The sequence below is a fragment of the Caloenas nicobarica genome, chromosome 1 (genome assembly GCF_036013445.1).
Source record: "Caloenas nicobarica isolate bCalNic1 chromosome 1, bCalNic1.hap1, whole genome shotgun sequence".
NCBI classification, from domain to species: Eukaryota; Metazoa; Chordata; class Aves; order Columbiformes; family Columbidae; genus Caloenas; species Caloenas nicobarica.
The window spans coordinates 127,151,238-127,173,862 of NC_088245.1; the positions used below are offsets into that span (position 1 = coordinate 127,151,238).

The window sequence follows — 22,625 nt, forward strand, 5'->3', positions numbered from 1 at the left end:
GTAAACAGATCAAAACGCCCTTTCTTTCATTAAGTATGTATACATTTTAGTCCTACATCCATGTGTCATTAGGCTTGGCAGTGGTAAACACAAATGTAAACAAGATTACATTGAATTCTGAGTAGCCTGAGTGCAGAGGCTTATTAGATTTTTTTGTTTCTGAAGTCAGAATGTAAGGAAGCTTAGTAATGAAAATGGGAGTAAATTAAGATCTAGCAATAACTTCTGATTGCCAGTTAAATATTTTAGAGTTTGTTGACCTCTGTTTCTTCCACTGCGGCTTTTAAAATATACTAAAAGAATTACTCTGCAGCAAGTTATGATAACACTGGAAGTTTGGATCTCCCATAGCTTTCTAGAGCTGCTTGCTCTGACTCTCAAGGAGGAGCAGTAGCTCATTAGGGACACTATAAATAAATACAGGGCTCATTTTTCTGTGCCACTAAGTAGGTCCCACTTCAGTTCAGAGCAAATACCTTATGTAAGTCTAGTGAGGGGAACTTTCCTCAGAGCATACATGTTGCTGGCGTAAGCCTATTGATAATGAAATTCAAAGCCTGTTTTCTCTTGTGAAGGGTGGACGGAGCTTTGTGTGAGCTGTCAAAGGAAATTAGGAGTTTAGTAACTGATGTAGAAACAGAAGAGGAGACTTCTTTGTATTTCTTTGTCCTTGTGTATTTCTGACAAATACTGTTAACTACTTAGAATTTGGTCCACTGTACTAACCAGAAGTTAAAAATATGGTTTTGGGCAATAGTGAAAATAATATATTCATATCCATTCCCTCCATCCCTCATCTTATTGTTCTGATAAGGAATTACAGTAATAGTTTACTCTTGCTCATTAGAAATTCACCTCAGGAAAACAAGTAAGTTTGTCTTTGTTCTCAAGGATCAGAATCCTATTTTCTATCATTTTAAAGCAGTGTACACATTCCTGTGGGTACATAAATTGGTTTGAGGTTTCTCTCTTAAATTCTTTTTTTTAATATCGCAATCCGGCAATTGTGTAATTTTGTAGTTGTTTTCATTTAAGACATTTACTTCCTCTGTACGTGAAAAGTGACACTTAACCCTGAGGAATGTTAAAATGTGCCTGATGAGAATGTGTCGGTGACCCTGTGATACATCAAGCGCGTGTTTCGTGACAGCATCTGGTATTACGTAACCATGGGCTGTAATTATTCAGATGCGGTGTCTGCAAACTGATGAGCTTGAAGACGGTAGCATGATGATGCTAAAGGCAGTGTCCAAAGAAAATCAAATGGTTCTCTTCCATCTTGCCTGTTAGCTCTGGAGGCAGCTGCGGTGCCTTCTGGTGTAATATTTACACAGCAGTTGAGGTGTGAAATTGCCCGCCACGGTGGCATCCTAATCCATTTTGGCAGTGCTGTGATAAGTCAAGAGCATGAACATGTACAGACCTGTTTGGTGAAACTGGGGGGGACCCAAGGGAAAAGATGAAGATATTGGAGAGGAAAGGGGAGCTTTCCTTGAATGTGCAACCTTGCTGTTTCAGTTCAGAGTTCAGTATTTGAAGCACTGATGGAGCCGTGGGCGCAGCAAGTTCCTCTGGAGCCGCTTTCTGTGAGTAGCGTAAAAATAGTGGTATATTTGTAATCAGCCCTGGTCTCCTGCTGACAAAAAGAACAAAGCAAAGCTGCAAGCTTCTCAGAGCAGAAAAGTTTCACCCTTAAGTTTTCCATTTTACTCTGTGGGCTTCCCCTAAGTGGGCCGTGTCTGGGTTAACATAGAAGGCTGCATCTGAAGCCTCTGCACATGCTTTAACCATCCACTGCAGTGAGCTGAGGGTGCTGTTCAAGCTGACAAAAAAAATGTATCAGATGGCTTCTATGATGTGCTTATGCAAAGCATGAGGTATCTGATTGAAAAATGCTGGTTTGTAATATAAGGCAAGGTTGATGTTCAATCTCTTTAGTATAAAGTGCGTTGCTTAAGTAGTGTTTCTCTAGTAATTTTGTTGGCATTGTTATTGTACCTGGCCTTGTTTTGTGCATTAGCTTCTTAATATAGTTCAAATTTACAATTATACTAGCCCCCCTTCTTGTCTGTTAATGAAAGTGAGATGTTCTTCCCAAGTTTTTCCAATCACGCTTTGATTACTTTCTGTTGCTACCGTGCCCGTGGACCAGGCCACAGTCATTCAGAGGCTACTGATCTCAAATCTGAAAAGACCATACTCTTGTTCATTAGTGTCTTTTAAAGTTTGAAACTTTTACTTGAGCTGCAGTTAAATAGCCTGCTTGCTTCATTTTTGCCACAATTAAATTTTAAACCTTCGGTCAGGGGAGTGCCAGTAGGCACTGGCATACTGAGATGGGGGGGATACGTGATTGAGATGAATCCTTTTTCCTCAGGGATCTTACAGTGGTTTTCCAGGCATTGGTTGCGGGTTCTCAGAATTCTCCCAATCTTGACCCAGCCCTCTTTAGGTGGGATTATGTTCCTTTTCTGCAGGGTGTTTTTGGACCATCTCCAATTACTTATTTTTCCTCTGGCTCGTTCCTATTTCTGTTTTCCTTTTTCACTGGTAGATACGAGTAGCTTGTAGTTTTCAGTCCACCTAAATCCTCAGATCTGACATACTCAGAAATTGGCAAGGATTGCTTGAGGAAAGACAAAGGAAGACTAGTCCTTTCTGAATTTCATGTTAGGGCTGATTGACGATTTGAAAAATCAAAAGCGAGTGCCATAGGCTGTGCTGGCAACTAGCGTGGTGCAATGAGAGCTGGGAGTGTGGAGTGAAGCAGCTGGGGTTGAGCATCCATGCTGGAAGCATTTTGCAGTCTTTGCTTTAGTTAGCTCTAGCCTGGTGGCATGGAGTAACCATCCATTATGTGTGCGCCAGGAGCACATCTTCTCATCTGGTTTTACCCACAGGGAATCTGGTTTGCATGCCTGAAACTCCTCCACATCCTGAACTGCAGTGGCGTGGGAGATAACTTGATCCCAAGGAGTTGAAATGTGCACGTAGATGCCCTTGTGGAACATGTTGGATAAAGGGACTGAGTGGGATTAAAAGCCAAATACGTAGCTTGATCCAAGTTGTGGCTTGCCGATGAATTAGTCATCCAGTTTGCTGGTGGCACAGTTGTAGGTGAAGTGCATTGCAGTATTAAGAGCAGACAGGATTTTGATCTCGGCAATTTAGGGAAGTTGGAAATTGGTTCGTATTGGTGATGTAAACCTAAATATGAATACCTGATTCAACAGGCTGTTAATACAGTGCAGACTGCAGTGGGAAAGAACTATAGTGGTATTTGTTAAAATGATTGAGATAAACGTAAAAGCATGCTATTAATTCTAGATATGTGGAGGTTAGGCCAAATATGTGCAGTTTTGCAAGGAGAGTGATAGCCTAGACATGGAAGAGACAGTATTTTAGTCAGCTATGAAACAGCTGTTTAGCTGATATTTAGCTTAAGCAAATGTAACTGGCCGAGTTACATTTTGACAGCTAGCTGTTACCACCAGCATATTCTGAGCTGGCAACCACATGTTTTTACTGATGAACAAACATACCAGCTTTCCAGGTAAGTGCACATACTCATACTGTGAAGTAAATATAGAACAGAGGGAAAAGATAGGAAAATGAGGATTGTATTGTGATACCCACGTTAGAAACATGTAACAATATTGCATGACCCAGGGTGCCTACTTGTGATAATGTCTTTTTTTTTTTTTTTTTTCATACTTTTAACACTAGGTCTATCCTGAATTACAAATCACCAATGTTGTCGAAGCCAACCAGCCAGTTACGATCCAGAACTGGTGCAAGAGGGGATGGAAGCAATGCAACGGCCACCCCCATATTGTGGTTCCCTACAGGTGTTTGGGTAAGTGACTGAGTTTCTGTCTGGTTTTTCCTGATCTTTGTTTTTTCAGTCCCTTTATTAAAGAGAGGGACTCTACATAAGTATATTTTACATCTCTGTGTTCTGTGAGGTGGGTTTTGTCCTCTTTTTCAGTCCTTTAGAACTACATTAACTGGAGAGAAAATATTCCTGCTATTCCTAATACTATTTTCATGAGTGACTGCAACTAGGCTTTTGCTTACTTCCCTGATTTCTGTCATTATCTGTTCTATCCCCTCTCTTTCTCCCATATAGACATACATGTATGTGCCCAGTTTACAGTTTTTTGCCTAAAAGCTATCTATCTTTTCCCTAAATAAATACTTTTCCCCCCCTGTTGTGTTTTGGATATCTAGTACTTGGTCTCTTGCTGTGAAAGACAATGAGAATCTGTTTTTATTGAAAGCAAGCAAAGGATAAGTTATAAAGTCCCCTGTTTCTTTCTGCAGTTTTATTTTTTTAACAGTTGCTTGCTATTCTCTCCTGTGTCCTTGCTGCTTCGAATTGATTCACCAATCTAAAAGGGAGGTTCAGTCCTTCTCTTTTTTTTTTTACTCTTCTCTGTTAGCTGTCTGTCAGCATTCAGAAAACAGAATCTTATTAATGTGTTGTTTTCATTAACATTCTAGGCACAACATTTTCTTGAGGTTATTCCGTGAGCTATTTAAATATATTGCTTTATCCCTGCCATTTGAATTGTGATAAACTGGCTGCCTAGTTTCATGTTTAAATGCTGGAGTTCAGAGTTGGAACTTGCTTTTCTACTAAGCCAGGGCAGCTAAAATGTTGTATGGAAAGCAACTCAGGCCAGTTATGCCATGAAATAAATAATGAAAGAAATCCAGAAAACATGCAATCTTTCTAGAATTTTTGTTCATTTGTGTACCATAGGTAAAACACATGGCACACTCTGCCTGGTGCCCAGCTAGTGAGTGTGACAATTTAACGAAGGCAGGACTGCAGAGTAACTCGCAAGCATGCTTACCATTATGGTCCATGGTGCCAAAATATCATAGCAGAGGTGCAAAATCTGTACTAAGTAGTATCGTGGAAATTTTATTGTTCAGTAAAGTTTCTAGATCTGATGTTTGTATGGATATGAAATAGGTGTTTCTAGACCTGCAGTATATCGTTGTTGGTGCTACTGCAGGTAAGAATAACTAGTTTATTTTGAGCAAAAGTGTTCAAGGAGAACCCGAATTTCAAGACTTATGGTGGGAGGAAGGACCTGCCTTTACTAGTATGAATCCTGACAGCGGGAAGCAACCTACTGCTTTTTGTGTGTTTTCCAGGCTTTTACGTGAGTTGAGTTGGTTGCTTCCACCAAAATTTTGAATGCTAAAAGGGACATGCTCTTCTACCCATTTGTTGCTGTGTTTTCTTTAGCTTTCCATGCTCAAGATAAAAACATCAGCTCATAGTGTCGATACACTCGTAGAGCCAGATAAGCAACTTGTTAGAGGTGAGACAGAACTGCAGTCTCACTTAGCTTCATCATGATGTATTTGATCAGATTCCACGTGAGTGCACTTGCACTAATTGGAGATGTGGCAGAAGAAGATCAGACTAGTGGAACTATAAAAACTAATTTTTATTATTTCTTGTCACTGTAAGCAAAGCTATGAATTATAATCAGGGAACTGTTATGCTCAGGACTCTCTGTACTTATGTAGATTTGGTCAGTGCCCTGCAGAACTCACAACCTAATTTAAGATAAAAGACAATGTCATCGTAAGAGCAAATGGATATAAATTGGCCATGAATAAATTTAACCTGGAAATTATAAGGACGTTTCTGCAAGAGTAAGGAGCTCCAACGGTCTCTGGTAAAAGGAATAAGAATAGTAGTAATTTAGAAGGAAGCTCATAAATTTATGAACAGGACCGTGCAGTTCCCTGCAGGAGTGAGGAACTGGACTTGAACTTTTAAGGTGTCTTTCCAGAACTGTGGTCTTGAATGAAAAATTATCAGAAGTTGAATGTCTGCTGTCTTAAGTAGCAAGGTAGGCTTTGCTTGCTGGAGGCAAAAATTTTAAAAGACATTTAAGCGCCTCATGCCCATTAATGCTTTGCCCTTAGCTGCTATTTTGTGTTTTAAAATATGCTATTTTTTGGGTCTGATTTCCTTATAATTGAGGCTTATTCAGTTGTGTCTGCCTGCACTTAGATGCGTTTGTCATCCTTCTCCTATGCCACCTTCATCTTGTGACCCTGAATAGAATAAAACTGATGGAAGCAAAAGCCTTGGATACTGACGTTCCCAAGATTTTACTGGGGGAAGAGTGGCCACGCACTTACTTTGACTGGAGGAAAAACAGTGAGCGTGGCCATTATCTATCATTTCTCCATCAAACAGCCATCCACTTGTTCAGTGTGGTTGAAGTTGGAACTTTCTTGCGTGAGGGGAGAAGGCGGGAGGAGTGGGTCACTGTCCCACACATGAGGCTGGGGATACAGCCCATCATGGGAACCTGGGCTTGCTTAGTACCCAGTAGCTTGGTGTTCATCTATTGCCAGCAACCCATGGTGTCCTCTCCTGCCATCTCGCTGCCTCTATAGTGGTGAAGCTGGTCATAAGATGAACAGCTCCTCTGACATGAGAGGAAGTCTTGAAGGAAAAAATAAAAAAATTGTGGCTTGGGGTTTTTAACAAAGGCTGTTCATTTACTTCTCCTGTTGGACAGTTACCCTTTTAATTTATTACTTTGATTTTTCTGTAGTCTAAAAGTTGTGGTCAAATACCTTGAATACTCTTGCTGCCTTGTAGACTGGAGGCAGGGAGATGGTTGAGTTCAGTCTGTCAATGTCTCGTGACTTTGAAAGATTATATTTTTAAATAACCTTATGCAATGTCATGTTGGTTTTCCTTTATTTTGGTAACTAATCTTGTAGCCTGTGCAGACAGCTCAGTATGGGGATACTGATTTTATTTATTATCACTGTAAGCAGTACTATGTCTGTCTTGGAATACTTTTTTCTTTTTTTCCTTTTTCTCTTATTACTTCTTCAATGTTAGAAGATATTTTTTTTAAAGCTGGACCTTGCCTGTCAGCTTTGTGTGTGCCTCCACTGTCCTTGGGGTGGTAGCTGCTAGTGGGTAATTTTGGGAGTCAGGTGCTGGCAGTGCCCATTCCTCAGTAATTTTAGTGCAAGTAGACCCTCGACGTAGACCACCAGTAAATCCATTGACTCTGGTAAGAATTAAGATGCCAAAAGAATGGCCGTGGGCAGCTGACTGTAGGATTGAGTATTATAAATTTTACTTTGCTGTGAGAGTTGCTTTCAGTATCTTGAGTCAGCTTGTAGTTTCTTCCATCTTGACATTTGTTTTCCACAGAGGTGAGAAACACTGAGTGACAGAAATGTGTCTGCTTTCAGGCCAGAGCATCTTCATGGTCCATTTCGTCTCAGTCTTCAGCCAAGGCTTTCTGAGACGTGTACAGAGCATGTCGCTACAGTGCTTGGCTGCTCCATTAGTTTTTTCTCTTTGAGATTCATGCATGATGGTAGTTAGTGCAGCTATTTGTAGCAGTATGCTTCAGTAATGCTGATCAGATTTATTAGATTATACAGCTTCATGCTTTCTTTTCTTAAGTGGATGCAACTAAAGCATGAAAGCAATAATTTAAATAAAGCAAAATGAAAGCCCCTTATTTGAGTCAGCCATGTGTCATTGCAGTGAGCACATAAATATGCCCCCTAAAAATGTTCTAGTTGGACTCAAAGAAGAAAAGCACTACTGGTTTAATTTAATTTTAAGATACAATTTTGTGCCTGTGTGCAGGGCTTTGCAATGTTCTTACAACTGCAAGCTTTGAGAAAATGTTCTCATGCAATAAATCTGATTTACCGATGTATTCATTGCATGCCTCCAGGGACACGGGATTACTGTACAATTTCAGTTAGTTGAAGAGGGGAAACTTCTTGTGGAAAAAAAAATTGTTGAGTAAATTTTAGTTACCTTTCTGAACACACTGAAGGCATTTGCCTTAAAACTATCTTTATTTTTACCTTCCTGCTTTTAGAAAATGACCTCTTCCAGTGTGTGCTTATTCTGGCTCAAAGCTCTGTTAGCCACCTGATGTCAGACATAGGAATAGAAGTGGATATTTAGGTCTCTTGAATGATGGTGTCCGACTGCCGCCTTAAAGGGCAAAAACAGTCTGGGGTTTGAGGAGAGTTTTTAAGTAATAGAAATATTAAAGGATTGAATTATAGCGTTTGAGGAGTGTGCTGCTTGACGTAGAGCCATGAATGTGTTTCAGTGCTCAGGCAAAGACGATGAGCCGTGAGATGTGCTGGCAGAAGAGCGCGGATCCGCAGCGCTTCCTTGGCGCAGTGCGGGTTGTGTGTGCTGGTGTACTTGCACCTGCAGCACACAAAAAGCGGGTACTTTTAAGAAGAAGCCCTCCAAAATGGTAACTAAGCTTGATGTGGGGACAGGCCACAGGGTTTCATCAGGCAGTGCCAAGAAGCCCATGATTTCCACTTTGTTTTATGGAAACTGTTCTTGAAAAATAACCTGGCCGTGTTAACGTTGGAGTGAGGTCGGCCACTGGCTGCTGCCGGAGGGCAGGACTTCTGCCTGCCTTGGGGCGGCCTGGGCAATAAGCAGTCCTGGTTTGCTCTCTCCTTTCTCCTTTCCTGAGGAAAAAAAGCTGGCAAATTTGTGCAGCGTGGGCTCTGAAATTAGATAGTTCACTCTGTGTTCACGTCTGTTGGTAGGAGTGGGCATCCTTGTCCCAATGTCTTGATTCGTTGAATACCTTGGATAGATGTCATTTATTCAGAAAAGTATAGCCATACATTTCATTTACTGTTGGTGAAATATCCCCCAGCCTAGCTGCTCATTGTGCATAGTAGCCCTGGAGAGGGAGAAGCTAAATGATACAGATGTTCGTGGATCAGTCTGTGGGCATGGCAGTCAAACAACTGCGAGGTGGGGTAAAGGGGAATCACCAGGGCACTGATTAACTGAGCTGTGTGAAGTGCTTGCTGGCTCACTCACACGTAACTCTGTTTTGTTATCCCATCATGTATGCTGCTAAACGCTGTATTCAGAAAGTGTTTGAAGGATCCAGATGTAGTGGAATATCATTATGTATGTAGCCTCTGTCAATCAAAATGTGATTACTTGCAATCATTTGTTCATAAACAAGTGGATTAGTTTATATGACAAGTATATTTTGCTATTTGGTTATGCAGTGAAAAGCTGGCTTCTGTTTCTGGTTTTAACAAAAAAATCTTGTAAAATATTTATGAACTTGTCATGCTTTATTACACTTTAACAGCTTATAAAGTTAAGCACTTGTTGATGTCAGAAGAAAACGCATACTCAAGTTTTGATACTTATGCCTAACGAATTATACCAAAGAAAACACCAAGGTTACACATGCAATGAATCGTTTAAATAGAGATACATGTAATTGTCAGTTCTTTTGGTTCATCTGGTAGTTTACTTGCAATTTTTACTGTGGGTTTTTTTTCACACAAGCCTGTTAAACTCCTGTTTACTTCTGCTACATGGCAGTACTTTTTTTTTTTTTCCTCTTCAGCTCCCTGTCTAGAGCACCTATTTCTGTCTGCAATGGCAAAGCTTCTCTTCCAGATACCTTGGAAGTGCTTTCCGTTAGCTTCTCCACGCAGTGCCTAATCAACAAAATGACATGAAATAATTACCTCAGAGTTTTCCTGTCCCTGCTAGTTTAGCTATCTACCTCCAGCTTGCCTGAGTCTCCACTCAAGCCATGTGAGTGATGCAGACAAGCCACACTCTTTTCCTAAAATATAAAAATGTACTTAGTTTCAGCCTACACAGCTACATCACATCTAGTTTTTCTGACAGCACTAGCTGACAGGAAGGAGAGGATCTCCATGAAGTCTGACAATCTGAATTGCTTAGTGGGGAGACTATGGGTAGAGAAATCCCAGGCGCACTGAAAGGCACAGCTATTCTTTGGGAGAGATACTTCATCTTTCTCCTTTTCTCCCTCACAGACAATATTCCTACCTACTAGTGGTATTTCAGGTATAGTGCTGGCAGGCGGATGAGAAAGCCCTGCCTACACAGGCTAGGCCCATTTTTTTTTTTTTTTTGTGAAACTGTAAGCGCTGCAGGGATGACGAGGTGCCCCAACACACCGGCTTCCTTCCACTGCAGCAAAGCCTTGGCCAGAACTCCCCAGCCGGGTCCAGCCCGGCCCAGAACCGCGCCGGGCTGCTCAGGGCAGCTCTGGGGCGCTGTGCCGGTCAGAGCTCTCTCCTGTCTGCGTCCTTGCAGTTGAGCCAGTTCCAGCAAGCTTTTAGGGCCTCGGTTCATCCAGTGTGTTCTTAAAAGTGCTTCTGTCAGTGGTGTCATTAAGAGTGTGCCCTGGCATGCTTCGTTGAGCAGAAATGGTTTTCTGTATATATCTGAACTCTGTTGGCCTGAATGTTGTGGTCAGCTTCCGTTACAGAGAACAAAGTGGCTGTTAAGCATCGGTTGGGTTACTGATCATTCATACAAATAATGAGTTTGTCTTTTAATTATAATTCTAAGCAGCTGTGTTACCTTGTGATTTATAACTGTCTTTCCAAGTATTTTCTTCACAGAGCAGGACTGTATAAACTGTATTAAAAAAAAGAAGTATAAATTAAAGTGGCCTTTGGCATGTTTCAGGGAACCAAATATCATCAGCTGGAGGAAGAGGTGGGGAGTGGGCAGAGAAATGCTAAATGAGGTCGCCCACCAGTAGCACGAAAACTTCCTCAGGCAGTCACAGATCTCTTTCTGGAGGATTCCACCTCCTCACTTGAGCCAAACATCAGTTCAGCTGTTGGTTTAGCCAAATCCTAGCTCAAGGCGTGGAAACCTTGAAGTGAAGAGATAAAGCAAAATTAGCATTCTGGTGGTGACCAGAATGAGCCCTTATGTATGACTAAGAATAAATGTAAAACATTTGTGTATAATAAGCCCAGAAGAAATAAATCTGAACTTCTGTATTTCCGTGCATTTTTAGGGTGGGGTGTATGTATGGTTTTTTGTATGTATGCACTTTTTGAGATCTTGAATGTAACAACTCTGCAGATCTACTTACTCCTAAAGCAGTAGAAGAATTCCTTATAGGTAAACATTGAAAACGAGGGGCTTACTTGTCTCTTTACAATGGACAAAGGAAACCAGAACCAGGTGTTGTATACACTTGTGGAACAGCTTACAGGAAGCAGTCAGTGACATGTGAAAGTCTTCTTCATAGCCTTCTATTAAAGACAGCATTACCAATTGTAGTAAATACTGTGTTTGGGGGATTTTTTTTTCTATGTTTAGGAGCTTGAAAAGATAAATCTGTTTTCTGCTCTATTGACCAGATGGACTAGATGATCTTTTGAGGTCCCTTCCAATCCCTAACATTCTGTGATTCTGTAACCAATGCTGGCTGGACTAAGTTTTCTGTGTCTCGTAACTCTGTCCAGGCTGAGTGTGTCAGGAATTGAAAGCAGCATGTTCCTGGTTTTTCTGCGGTGTGCTATATAAAATGAGTTAAGCACAAAAAGTAGTGCTGCAAGCATATTAGCGAGGATAAAAAGAGCTCAAAAATTAGGAACAAGGGAAGCCAAGGTGGCCTCCTGACCATAGTTCAACCCTTCCCGTGCAAGCGGTACCAGGGAGGCTGCAGTGGTGGGGCGGCCCCTCGTGCCTGAAGAAGGTTTTTGGTATGTTCTTCTGACCTCCTGGCTTGGTCTCTCCCACAGCCTTAGTTGCTGCTTTCCTCTCCAGTCCTGCCTGAAGACAAAAATAATTTTCCTCTCAGAAGTTTTGCCAACCTTATCTGAGCACTTTGGAGACACAGGTTTAGTTTCACAGAAGTCATGCGGTGAGGAGTGTCATCCCTACTTTGTAGTTGGAAGGCTGGGGAGAAGTTTCAAAATCAAAAGTATCTGTTCATGGTTGGGCTTCAAATGGTAAAGCATTTGAAACATCATGTGTGTGTATTTATGTGTATGTACGCGTGCATACAAGGTTTCTTTATGAAGTATATACCTATATTTGGCTTTGATAGTTGTGTACGCTCACACACACACATAACACACACACACCCCCCACACAACCTGTGAGTAATGCATTAAACCACTGCATGAGTTTCATAGCTTGTTCATTATATACATCCATTGTATGCATCATCTAACTGAAAGCAGTGCTGAGATCTCATCCTAAATACATTCTGGTCTCAGAGGAGGGTTGAATATTGCCAGCAGATTTGATGCAGTTGAGAACTGCAAAGAAAGAGCCAGTGATGGGAGTCACTGGATATTTCTGAAAGGTACTAGGGAAGATCCAAGAAATGCATTTCAGTAAGCCTGTTTGAGGGTGGTGATGGTGCTTTTTTAAGTGCTGAAGACCTAGGAATATGGAACTTCTCAGTGAGTACGATATTGAGGAAGAGGCTCTTTCAGTTTTTTTTAGAGGAGTAGGTAGGCAAGTGGATAGTGTGTCTACTTCAATTTTTCAAAAGAAATTTAACAAGGTCCATTACCAGAAGCTATTAAAGAAATTAATCTACCATGGAATAGAAAACTCTTATGTGGCTAAATAAGAAGAAAGATAAAAAAAGGCAGGAGTTAATGGTCCATCCTCAAGGTGGAGAAAAGTCACCAGTAGAATCTCAAGGGATCAGTTCTTGTGCCTATGACATTCAAAATATTTGTAATCTGGAAAAAGAACATGTCATGAGGTGACCCATTTGATGATGACACTAAGTTATTCAGGGTAAAATTAATAAAGGCAAACTGAAGAATTTCAGATGGGTCTTTGATATTGATCGACTGGAGGTAAAATGGTAGGCCAAAGTAGATGTAGTAAAGGCAGAGTACGTGGGAGAAGAAAAAAATGAATTAATCTTACCTTAGTGTATATAGTGATACTGTGACTAGTCTCTAACTTCTCAGGGCTGAGACCTAGGGTATTAATAGCTCTGAAAACGAAGGTTAGTTAGTGCCAAAAAAAGTGGTGTTAGGGATTATTAGTAAAGGCATGGGGAGCAAGACACAGAACACAACTGTACCACTTTGCCAGTTGTGGACTTAACCTGTATTTGTGAATACTGTGTGCCATTCTGGTCTTCCTCATAAGGAGTGTTACATATAGTAGAAGCTGAAGAATTTAAAGAGCGATGGTGAGTGCTTGCAGTATGATACGGCCTTTGCAGAAGAAATGGCACAGTTGAGTGTGTTTCTTACTGCTTCTGGAGTCCCCTTGGGCCTGGGAACAGCTGAACCACCTCTTATTGCATGAAACATAAATTAGCAATGCTTCCAGGGGATCAGCAGCCTCTGGACAAAAGCTGTTATTGTGCACTTGGAGGTGTACGCCATGTCCATGTTGGTTTTTCTTCATTATTTTCATAGTATTATTGTGCCCATGCAATTTAGAGGTGGCCTTGCATTTAAGCTCTATTGCTTTGAATTTAAGTTCTTAAGTGGTTTCTAGATTTGGTATTTTTTTGTGCCGCAGTGCTTTCACCAAGACATCAGAATTACTTTTCATTAAAAATATGGGGTTTTTAAATAGCACAATGAAATAGTTCTTAATTTGTCAACCGTAGCAATAAAATATAAAAATACATGTGTAATATAACCAACACGATATGTATTTGTTTTTTGTTGTCAGTGGTGGTATGAATTAATCTTCATATTTGCCTTTTTAGTTCAGGCAGGCAAAAACTCCTGTGTTTAATGAATTAAGTGTTTTACTGTGGGAGACGTTTTGTCCTTCATTAAGAGACTTAAGACATTTGTTCATAAATTTGCTCTTACGTTACCATCCTTAGCGGATAGTCCGGCTTTTGGGGAAGGTTTGTGTCAGAAGGCTCATCTGTAACCTTGGAAAAGTGTTTGCAAAATGACTTTCAGTAAGCGTGGGAAATAACTTGGCTAATTTTCAGTGCAGTATTTCTCATTTAGGGCACGTTGCCCTTCAGGCAGTGAGGACTGATAAAGCTAGCACTTAGGATGTGACAGCACAGCACCTCAGCATTTGTCTGCCCTCAAAGGATAAATTGTCCGTAACTGGCCAGGGGAGGCATGGCAGCATTACGGGCCTGTGCTGGAAGCTCGGGTCTAGCACGCGTTCATTCCTCAGACCTTGTTGCTGACATCCCGGGGACGAAGGAGAGGTACGGCCTCGTGTCGACCAGGCTCGGACCCAGGAGTGTTCAGTGGCATGACAAGCTGGGATTCAAGGTCTGTGTCCACAGAGCGGTGCTGGGATGGCACCATCCATCTTCCCACCAGACTGACGGCTGATGTCTGTGCTCAGACTGTGTCCCTAGGGAAAGAGTTAGAGCACTTCATGCCTGTATAAACATCCAAAATCTTTGCTAGATGAACATGCTGACATTTGGAGGTCAAACACGTTTCAATACTTCCAGTTCCTTACCCACAAGCACAGGCATCTTCATCATGCTAGCAGAAATTCCCTTTGGGTTCCTTCCTCTTTCACATGAAAGCTTATACTCGTAGAGGATGCTAAAAACTACTGTGTAACAGCACATATTTTGTCTTCAAATGTGGGGGGTTATTTTCTTGCAGAATACTTCTGCAGTGGGAAGTATAAATTCAGAATGGTTATATGCGATTCATAAGAACAAAGCATCCATTAACCATCTAGGAATTCAGGTTTTGATGAGTGCATGTAGACTAGGTTCTCTTTGAAATGGGAAAAGCAAGCTGCTTTTAGTATGCTTATCATGGAACCAGTGGCAACAGAAACCCAAGAGCTTTCTCATGCAGTTGCCTTTGATGTTTTGTTGGTGTTTTGTTTTGTTGTTTGTTTTGTGTGGGTTTTTTTTTTCTTTTTTTAGCAGCCCTTAATCTGACTCCTCTTCCAAAATTAGTGAAACGGTCGTGTAGTTTTTTAAAGAACCATTTTGACTCTGTGTGAGATGACTGTGCTGGGAAAGCTGCACAGAGGTCAGGTGGGGGGTGGGTGGTCCCAGGAGCCGCCAGCTTGGCCCCAGGAAACCAGGGGGCTGCTGCTGGGTAGTCACTCTGTCTCCTTTGAGCAAGCTTTTGCTTCCTCCCGCCAGCCTTGTCTGGCTTGTTAGCATAGGGGATGTCATGGGTTTCTGTAGTTTACTCATCCCTGTTGTTACAGGAGGCTAAAGGAAGAACAGCTACAGAACCCAGGGGTAGGAATGCACTGGCTTTCGCTTATGAAAGCAAGCATCTGATGGGATTGTCTGTGTTTTTTTTAATCCTGTGCTCGCATTTCTTTATTTATTCTCCGTGAGAAGACTTGCATTCATTTTGTTTCAAAGGGACTGTACTCTACTCTTCTCTACTTGTGCCTTTGTAGGGTTAAAAATGAAGAAACATGCAAGCGTGGGGGAGTTGCAAAGTGATGGAAGCAAAAAATCTGCTTCTGCAGAGCGGTTATGCATGGCCAGTTTGGTTTTAAACTTCCTAGACTTGATCTATTTGTGCATAGATCGTACCAGCATAATACTTAATAATACCCACAGCCTGCTTGTTAACAAAAATAAAGCTAATGCCTTTAATACTTCATTAGCTTGAAGAATTGCTGCTGATTTACTGATTACAGTATAGTCTTTCCTCATGAGTGGCTTCATCTGTATTAGTGAATGCATGGTCAGTCCTGCATTTTGCTTTTGCTGTGGATTTAAACTTTATTTAGACTTTTTGAACTTTCTTACTGACCTCCAGGTTGAGAAATAACAGTAGGGTTTTTTAGTATATTTAGAATCGTGTGGAAATTTTTCTTAATAATCACTAAGGGAACTTAAAGGGCAATATCGTTCCAGTTAAATATGCGAACCTGAAGCTAATACAAAGTACTTCAGTTTTAGTAGAACGTATGAGTGTTCTTCAAAAAAAAAATTATGGTCATAACCTTTCATCTTAACTTCTTAAATTTTTGTCGTTGTTTTTGACCCAGGAATTTTTTTGCGTGTACCTAAAAAATGCCGAATTCATAGATAAGAGTTGTATCTTTGTTCTGTTCTCAAACTGATGTACTTAACCTGGCCATTAAAAATGCTTCCTAATTGTTCAGTCTGAAATACTGAAAGATAGCAAAAACCTGTACCTAGGGATAATGAATGAGGATCATGAGTATTGGAATTTATTTACTTCCTGCATTAATATGTTTGATCTTTGACTCCCAGTGGCTTTGTCAGTAAGTTCTTGATGTATTAAAATATTTAAATTACCCCTTTTTTTCCTATTAGATCATTGCAACTAGGTCAACAGAAAGTTGCATCATAACAACTTGGTATCAAAGTTAATTTTGGTAACAAAAATTAATTTTGGCTCTGTAGTAATACCGGCTTCTGTTTGTTTTTTTTTTTTTCCCAGAAGGTAGTCAAGTGAATACATAAGCAGTGTCTGCTCCTTAGGAAGTCTGATCCTCCATGCTTTGAGGGAGGCTGGGTTTTATTTTAGTTTTTCTCTTAGCTGGTACCCATCAAGCTGGTCTTATATATTATGTGTTTCATACCTTTTAATTATAGTTTAACCTAGGACACAATTTCTGGATATCTGCTATTTTGTCAAGTCATTGTCTTCCCCTTATGACTATTCTTAATCTGTTACAAGATTATTGATCATTTACGATCAGCTCCCTGTGACTACAGCTGTGTGGAACCAGTCCACCCAACAGAGATTACAAACCCTTTGGGAAAAGGACTGCCTTACTGTTTTTGTGTTACTTAACACAGGAGCATCCTGCCCTATGACTGAAAAGCCCATATTTCACCTTGTAGTTCAAACAAGAAATGATCAACAGCATGCACATGAGCCCACAGCAGGAGCTGTTTCCTTTTACCTGTTTTCTGGGATTCGTTTTTTCATTCTGTACTGAGTATGTGATAGGCAAACCCCTTTGCATACCATGGACTTTTTTGTATGCATAGTTTTCTGTTTGGGTAACAGCCTTCAGGGACATTCCCTCCTTACTGTGAAATCCCTTGTAAGTTCTGTAATCGATCTCAAATTTGGCTCCCTGTGTACCAGCCAATTTGTGTTAATCCATTTCATAACCTGGCTAAGCTTGAATTGAATTACATATTTTTTTCTTTCGTCTGAGAAGAAATTGAAGTCTTCTGGGAAGGGTTTCCATCTGATGGTGCTGACACTGCCACATAGAGACCAATAGCCGTCTATGGATGCTTTGCTGGACCAGAGCTGGAGGACGCATTCAGATGTTGATGGGTCTGGGTCCATCTTCCTGCTGCCTCTCCTCCAGCCTTCCCCTTGAGCTCATCTTCAGCTCAGTGAAGATCAGCTGGCAAACAGTTTTGGTGAAAAGTGAGCCAAGCTGACTAAATAAATAATCCCAAAATTGCCATTCGGTAAGGGGTGTTTAAAAACCCCCTGTCTTTGGTCTTACTGATGGCATGGTCACAGGTGTGGAGTGCTGGCAGGAGGCCAGGTGGAGGAAGGGGAGAACATGGAGACACCCTCTTTTGAGAGAAATGTTGACCCGGGCTGGCCTGGGCAATCTGAAACAATATTTACAGCATTCACTACTTTTTGAAAATGCTACCTCCCATGCTCGATAGCCCATGAAATATTTGGCTGTCTAGTGTATTTTTTGCTTGTCATCTTGGGTTTTATACTCTTAAATTTTAGGTTGGCTTTGAAAATAGAAAACATACCATGTGTAAATCACAGTCATCGTTGTATTGTTGTTGTAGAGCATCGAAGTGATAAATCTTTCATGTTACTTTTCCTGTTTCAGATTTTGGAGGAAAAAAAATATGTCAAACTTCAGACTAGTTACAGTGTGAACTTCCTTTCCACGTGCTCTTTTGCTTCGTTCTGTGAATCATAAACATTTTGATATGTCACTTTGTTCTTAGTTAGTGTGGGAAACAAGATTTTAGATTAAATCTTGATTGAATCTTAATCTAACTTTTTTTTTTCTGTAGCTTACCCAGAACCTTTTTAGTACTTAATTTGCTCTTCTTTATTAACTAACAATGATCCCTCAAGGTAATTTGACATATCATAAAGAAGTAGTACTGAAGTCTCACATACATTTCCTTTTTGCTAAACTCTCTAAAATGATAGGCAGCTGTGAAGTTTTATTTCGATTTTCAGTTATGTAACTGCCTTCATAATTTACAAAATGTTTCCTGTGTCAAGGTGTTTCAAGAGGAACTTTTAAATTCTAATAAAAATTTAAGGTGTAATTTCAAGTTAAACTCTAATACCATTTTTATTATGTATGAGCAGTTGGCTGTGTACGATTACTGTTATCTGGTCTGTTACAACAGAATCCATTTACAGCAGGTTTTCGTGCATTATCAGAGGTAAAGCTCTTAAGGAAAATGTACTCTAAAATAGTATGTGCTCTGCTGAGGCCAGTAAGAGCATTGGAGAAGTGGGGGGGGATGCTTTTCTGAGCCTCCCAAGTGCTTTGATGTGCCACCTCTTTCCCTTTGTCCCCCTCCCTTCTTCCAGCAACATGGCTTGCAAGGTGTCTCTGAGGTTGCTCATTGCCCAAAAATGCTGCTGCGTTCAACTGCATGTCCAGAGGACAAAATGTGAACGGTGTCTTCACTGGGTTTTGGCCTGTGTGCTCCACCAGGAGATGTGACCTAACTCATGCCCAAGCATTCAAGCCCTCTTTGAAGTTGGTTATCAGGAGACAATACCTTCTTGGGACACTGATGCCTAGAAGTACCTTTTTTTTTTTTTTTTTTTTTTTGGTAGAATTTCCCATTACTTTCTCAATGTTTCTGTTTTTCGTATGACAACTGTAGCTGGGATGAAATGGGGTAAAATAGCACCTTTGGGGAAGACCTGCTAAAGGACTCTTTGACATTGCCTCTCATCTGGCAAAACTGGTTTTTTTTGAAGTACTGCTTGCAGCCAAGTGCTGGTTCTGTTGAATTGGGATGTCAGCTCAGTTGACCCTGATACCTGACATGGCGGTTTTGATCTCTGAGCAAGAACGGCCATGCTGTGTGAAGTTCTTGAGCACCTTCCCTGCCCCAGCAGAACCCTCTGAATGGGGCCCACCTTGAGCCTCTTCCCCGTATGAGGCAGCCGTGGTCTGCAGCCTTGGCTAGACAATAGAGTCCAAGCAATATATCTAAGAAAAAGAGTTTTTAACCATAACAGTCTGTACAGAAGTCTTATCTGAATAATTAAATTCTAATTAATTAGGTGAAATTTTTCTTGTTCGTGGTTTGAGTTCAAAAGCCAACAAGCAAGGAGTCACTTGCTGTCCTATTTGGTCAGTCCTGCCTTGAGTACGTTATGAGTTTATTGACGAGGTGTCCCATCTGCTGGACTTCGAGAGGAGCACTGAGGGATGGGATCGGCTTCCTGGGCAATTGGAGCAGATGCACTTGGGTGGGAAGGGGCAGCACCACCAGCTGTCATTGCGCTGGTGCACTCTTCTGTGTATATTCTCCATTTTTAGTTACCAACACCAGTAGTGAGCTATCAGGAATGCTGCCTTACTGCTGACATTAGAGGTGCTGCACAGAGTAACATCAGTTTTCATCTGCTGCTTTGAAAATGTTTGTTGCTGACTGATTACTAACCTGTCCTTTAAAGTTGTTTCCACTCTGTCCTAATGGAATTTAGGTTCTCCAGAGCACAGCCCATGAAACACTTCAATCAGCTTACTCCTAGTTCTCTCTGTGTTGAACCTTGTAAAGTTGTGTTGCAGCTTATATATTCATATACATGTTGTCAAATATGTAGATAAAAATATATAATGTACTGACTTTCATTTCTTTGATATCATACTTGTATTGTTTTACACACTTCGGACAGATGCTTTGCCCTTAGTTTTTTTTCAGTGATGGTTCAGTTAGATGCTTTTGACTAGGGGCAAAAATCTGCAAAGAATCTGATTTTCAAAAATAAGCTTTTATAGACCTTTCAGATGCATTACAAAATGTTCCATCCCAGTGGTTGGTCTTGATTTATTCAATCTAATTGGGTCATCCTTGCTGTAGGCCTACAATATGATATATTTACTGTTCTTGTTGAGCTTAATGTCTTCCTTACTGTTGTTCATCTTGCTCTAGAATCCATTTGCTCTCTCAATTTTTTTCTCTGGTGATATGATACAGGCTATTTGAATAAAAAATTCTCATTCTGATGCTGTGGATTAGACTTAGACAGTAGGCAGTGTTTCTGATCATAAAGTGTGTACAAATAGCAAATATTATTTTATCCTATTGCCCTCAGTATTTGCATGTAACATACTGTTTATGTTAGTCCTTAAGGACAGGATTCAGTTCTCAATAGAACATGATCTTGCATGTTAATGCTGACTTGGTTTCTGTCCACAATGACTCATGTATGAGGAAGAGAAAATAAATAAAGCAGGTTGGAATTAATTACTTGGTAAAATATGACCATCTTCTACCAGCTCTTGGTATAATAACTACTGCTGTGTTTGCTGAGTTTAATTCGTGCAATGAACTAGAAAGGAATGATTTTGTTATAAAGTAGGGGGTTTTGTAGATAAAAGCTACACTGACTTCTGGGTCATTCAGTGCTCTCTGGGGGAGGTGAGTGACAATACAGAACTTTTGTGTTTTACTTAATTAGAGCAACTCGGCCTCATCATTAGTAGCAGTCATTACTTTCACATCCTGTCGTTCAAGTGGTGCGTAGAGAGTTGTATCTGGGTGAGCAGGATCCTGTACCCTTTCTGTTGTCAGTCTGTTTTATGGTAGAAGCCAGAAATTACATTTGCTTTTTGAAGCATCTTTCTTGCAATGTGGTTGCAGCTTCTGCCTTTCTTCAGACATTCTCAAAGACATCAGGAGCCTCCCCAGACTCCATGATGTCTCAAAGATAGGTAAATCAGTCAGGTTTTGCTTTGAACCTTGTATCGCAATCTGGTTTATAGGTCAAGCAACTTGAAGCTTCTGACCATGAAGACTTTATTAGAAGAACCAGCGTATGATAGCTGTACAGAAGTTTCAGGGAGTTCGCTGTTGCCCTAATACTTAAAAACATGGGTTACTAGCCTTTCAGAACTGTCCTTACATGGAGAAATGACAGGTTTTATCAGTTGTCTGTTGCTTATAATTAGTGTTTTATTTCTAAAAAGTGACGCTCACTGGATGCAGAATGCGATGTTGCACTTAGTCTACCTGACAGCGTATCTTTTAGCTTGCTTGAGTTACTGTGCCCAGGTCAGCTCTTTTTCTCCCAAGCTGTCCCGCCCCAGCTGCCTTGTAGCTGAGCTGCCAGACCATGCTGCCATCCTTCCTGCAAGACGAGTTATGGCTTTGCTCTGTGCAGAGCAAAATCACATTTTGCCACGTGATTGTTAATCTGGTTACCTGTTAACTTTGCAGGGCATGAAAGTGGTTTCTTATTTTCCCACATTGCTGTTAATACAGTGAAGTCCTTTGCCTACAGGCAATAACAATTTGATTGGAAGTTTGGTCTTGGCGGATAGAATATTCAGGGATAAGTGATGTTATGGCAAGTGATTGCTTAGGTTGTTAGTAATCAGCAAGGTATTTCTGCTAAGTCGATCTTCAGCTGCTGCTCATAGAGTTATTTATTCACTCATCAGAGCCTTTGCACAAGATGGTGTTGCAGAAACAATTACTGCCTGCACTTGATTTCATAGTGATTTCTGTTCAATGCCAGAGGAGAGAGAGCAACAACTGAATTAAATTACTGCTGAAGTAAAAAGAAATAATTTTTTATAAAGAAAAATGCAGTATGAAGTTGTTTAGGAGAGGAAAAACCCCGAAATCTTCCTGAAATAAATGTTTCCTTGTTTAAAATGTGGTATATTCCTCATTTGAATCCTAGCGTTTGAAATGGCTTTTGATGGCCAAGCCTTAAAGGTGTCTGTAGCATTTTCATTCTTGCAACTGGTCTATAGGCTTATGGTCATTACTCCCTCTAGATGTCAGTGGACTAGTGAGGCTTTCTCTAGCCTTATGCCTAATGCCAGGTGCTCTACCCCAATTACTGTAATAAGAATGACCCGTGAGAAATAACCATATAACAGTGTAAAGCAAGATGAGATTACTGGTCTCAGGTGTGCCAAATTGTTTTGAAGCATCCTGTCTTTGTATCATCTTAACATTTGATTGGTGTCTTTAGGAAGTCACTAGTATGAATACATAGGGTATTAATGAATTAATTAATCCAATTACATCTTACTGTATGCTGTTTCCATTTCAGAGTCCATTTTCCAAGTACACCTTGAATAATGAAGTGCATTAAGTGTCACTTCAGCCAGAAGGAAGGCACAAAATTTTAAACCACTTGCTTGGAGATTGGCACTTGCAGATCTTGCTGCAGAACATCTCTGCTGCCTGCAGTGAGCAATGCAAGCGGGGGGCAGGAACAGTAACAACCGACGTGCAGCTTGTGTATCTCACAGCAACAGCAGAATGTGATGTTAATAGCTGGAGTGTTAAAATTCCTGCATTTGGAAGCATTTATGAAGCATAATCTGTTTTGAAGTTCAGACATATTACAGCTTGTAAAAACCTGAAGGCAGCTGGGGGAAAAATAAGATTCATAAAGATGTGATTCCTTAATATTTGGGATGTATCCACTTTTGAGAAATATCATTGTTATATTTGGTATTTATATTTAAATATAAAGAAGAACATTAAAATGGGTCCTGCAGTATCAATCGTCTTTATCAAATGACAGTATGCAATTTTGTTGAAAATTTCTGAAAAGGTTCTTAGAAATGTTTTTATTTTTAAAAACATGCTAGCCTTTGTTTTCTGGACATTTTTGGAAAT

The 22,625-nt window shown here is 40.5% G+C and overlaps 1 protein-coding gene across 1 annotated transcript in view; it reads left to right on the forward strand.

Annotated features, from left to right (window-relative positions):
- APP (amyloid beta precursor protein) overlaps positions 1–22,625 on the forward strand; it is a 217,225-nt gene that overhangs the window by 66,268 nt on the left and 128,332 nt on the right. The window contains exon 3 of the mRNA XM_065650893.1: positions 3,727–3,856. Within this exon, the coding sequence (XP_065506965.1) occupies positions 3,727–3,856 (130 nt within the window). The remainder of the gene's footprint in view (positions 1–3,726; positions 3,857–22,625) is intronic.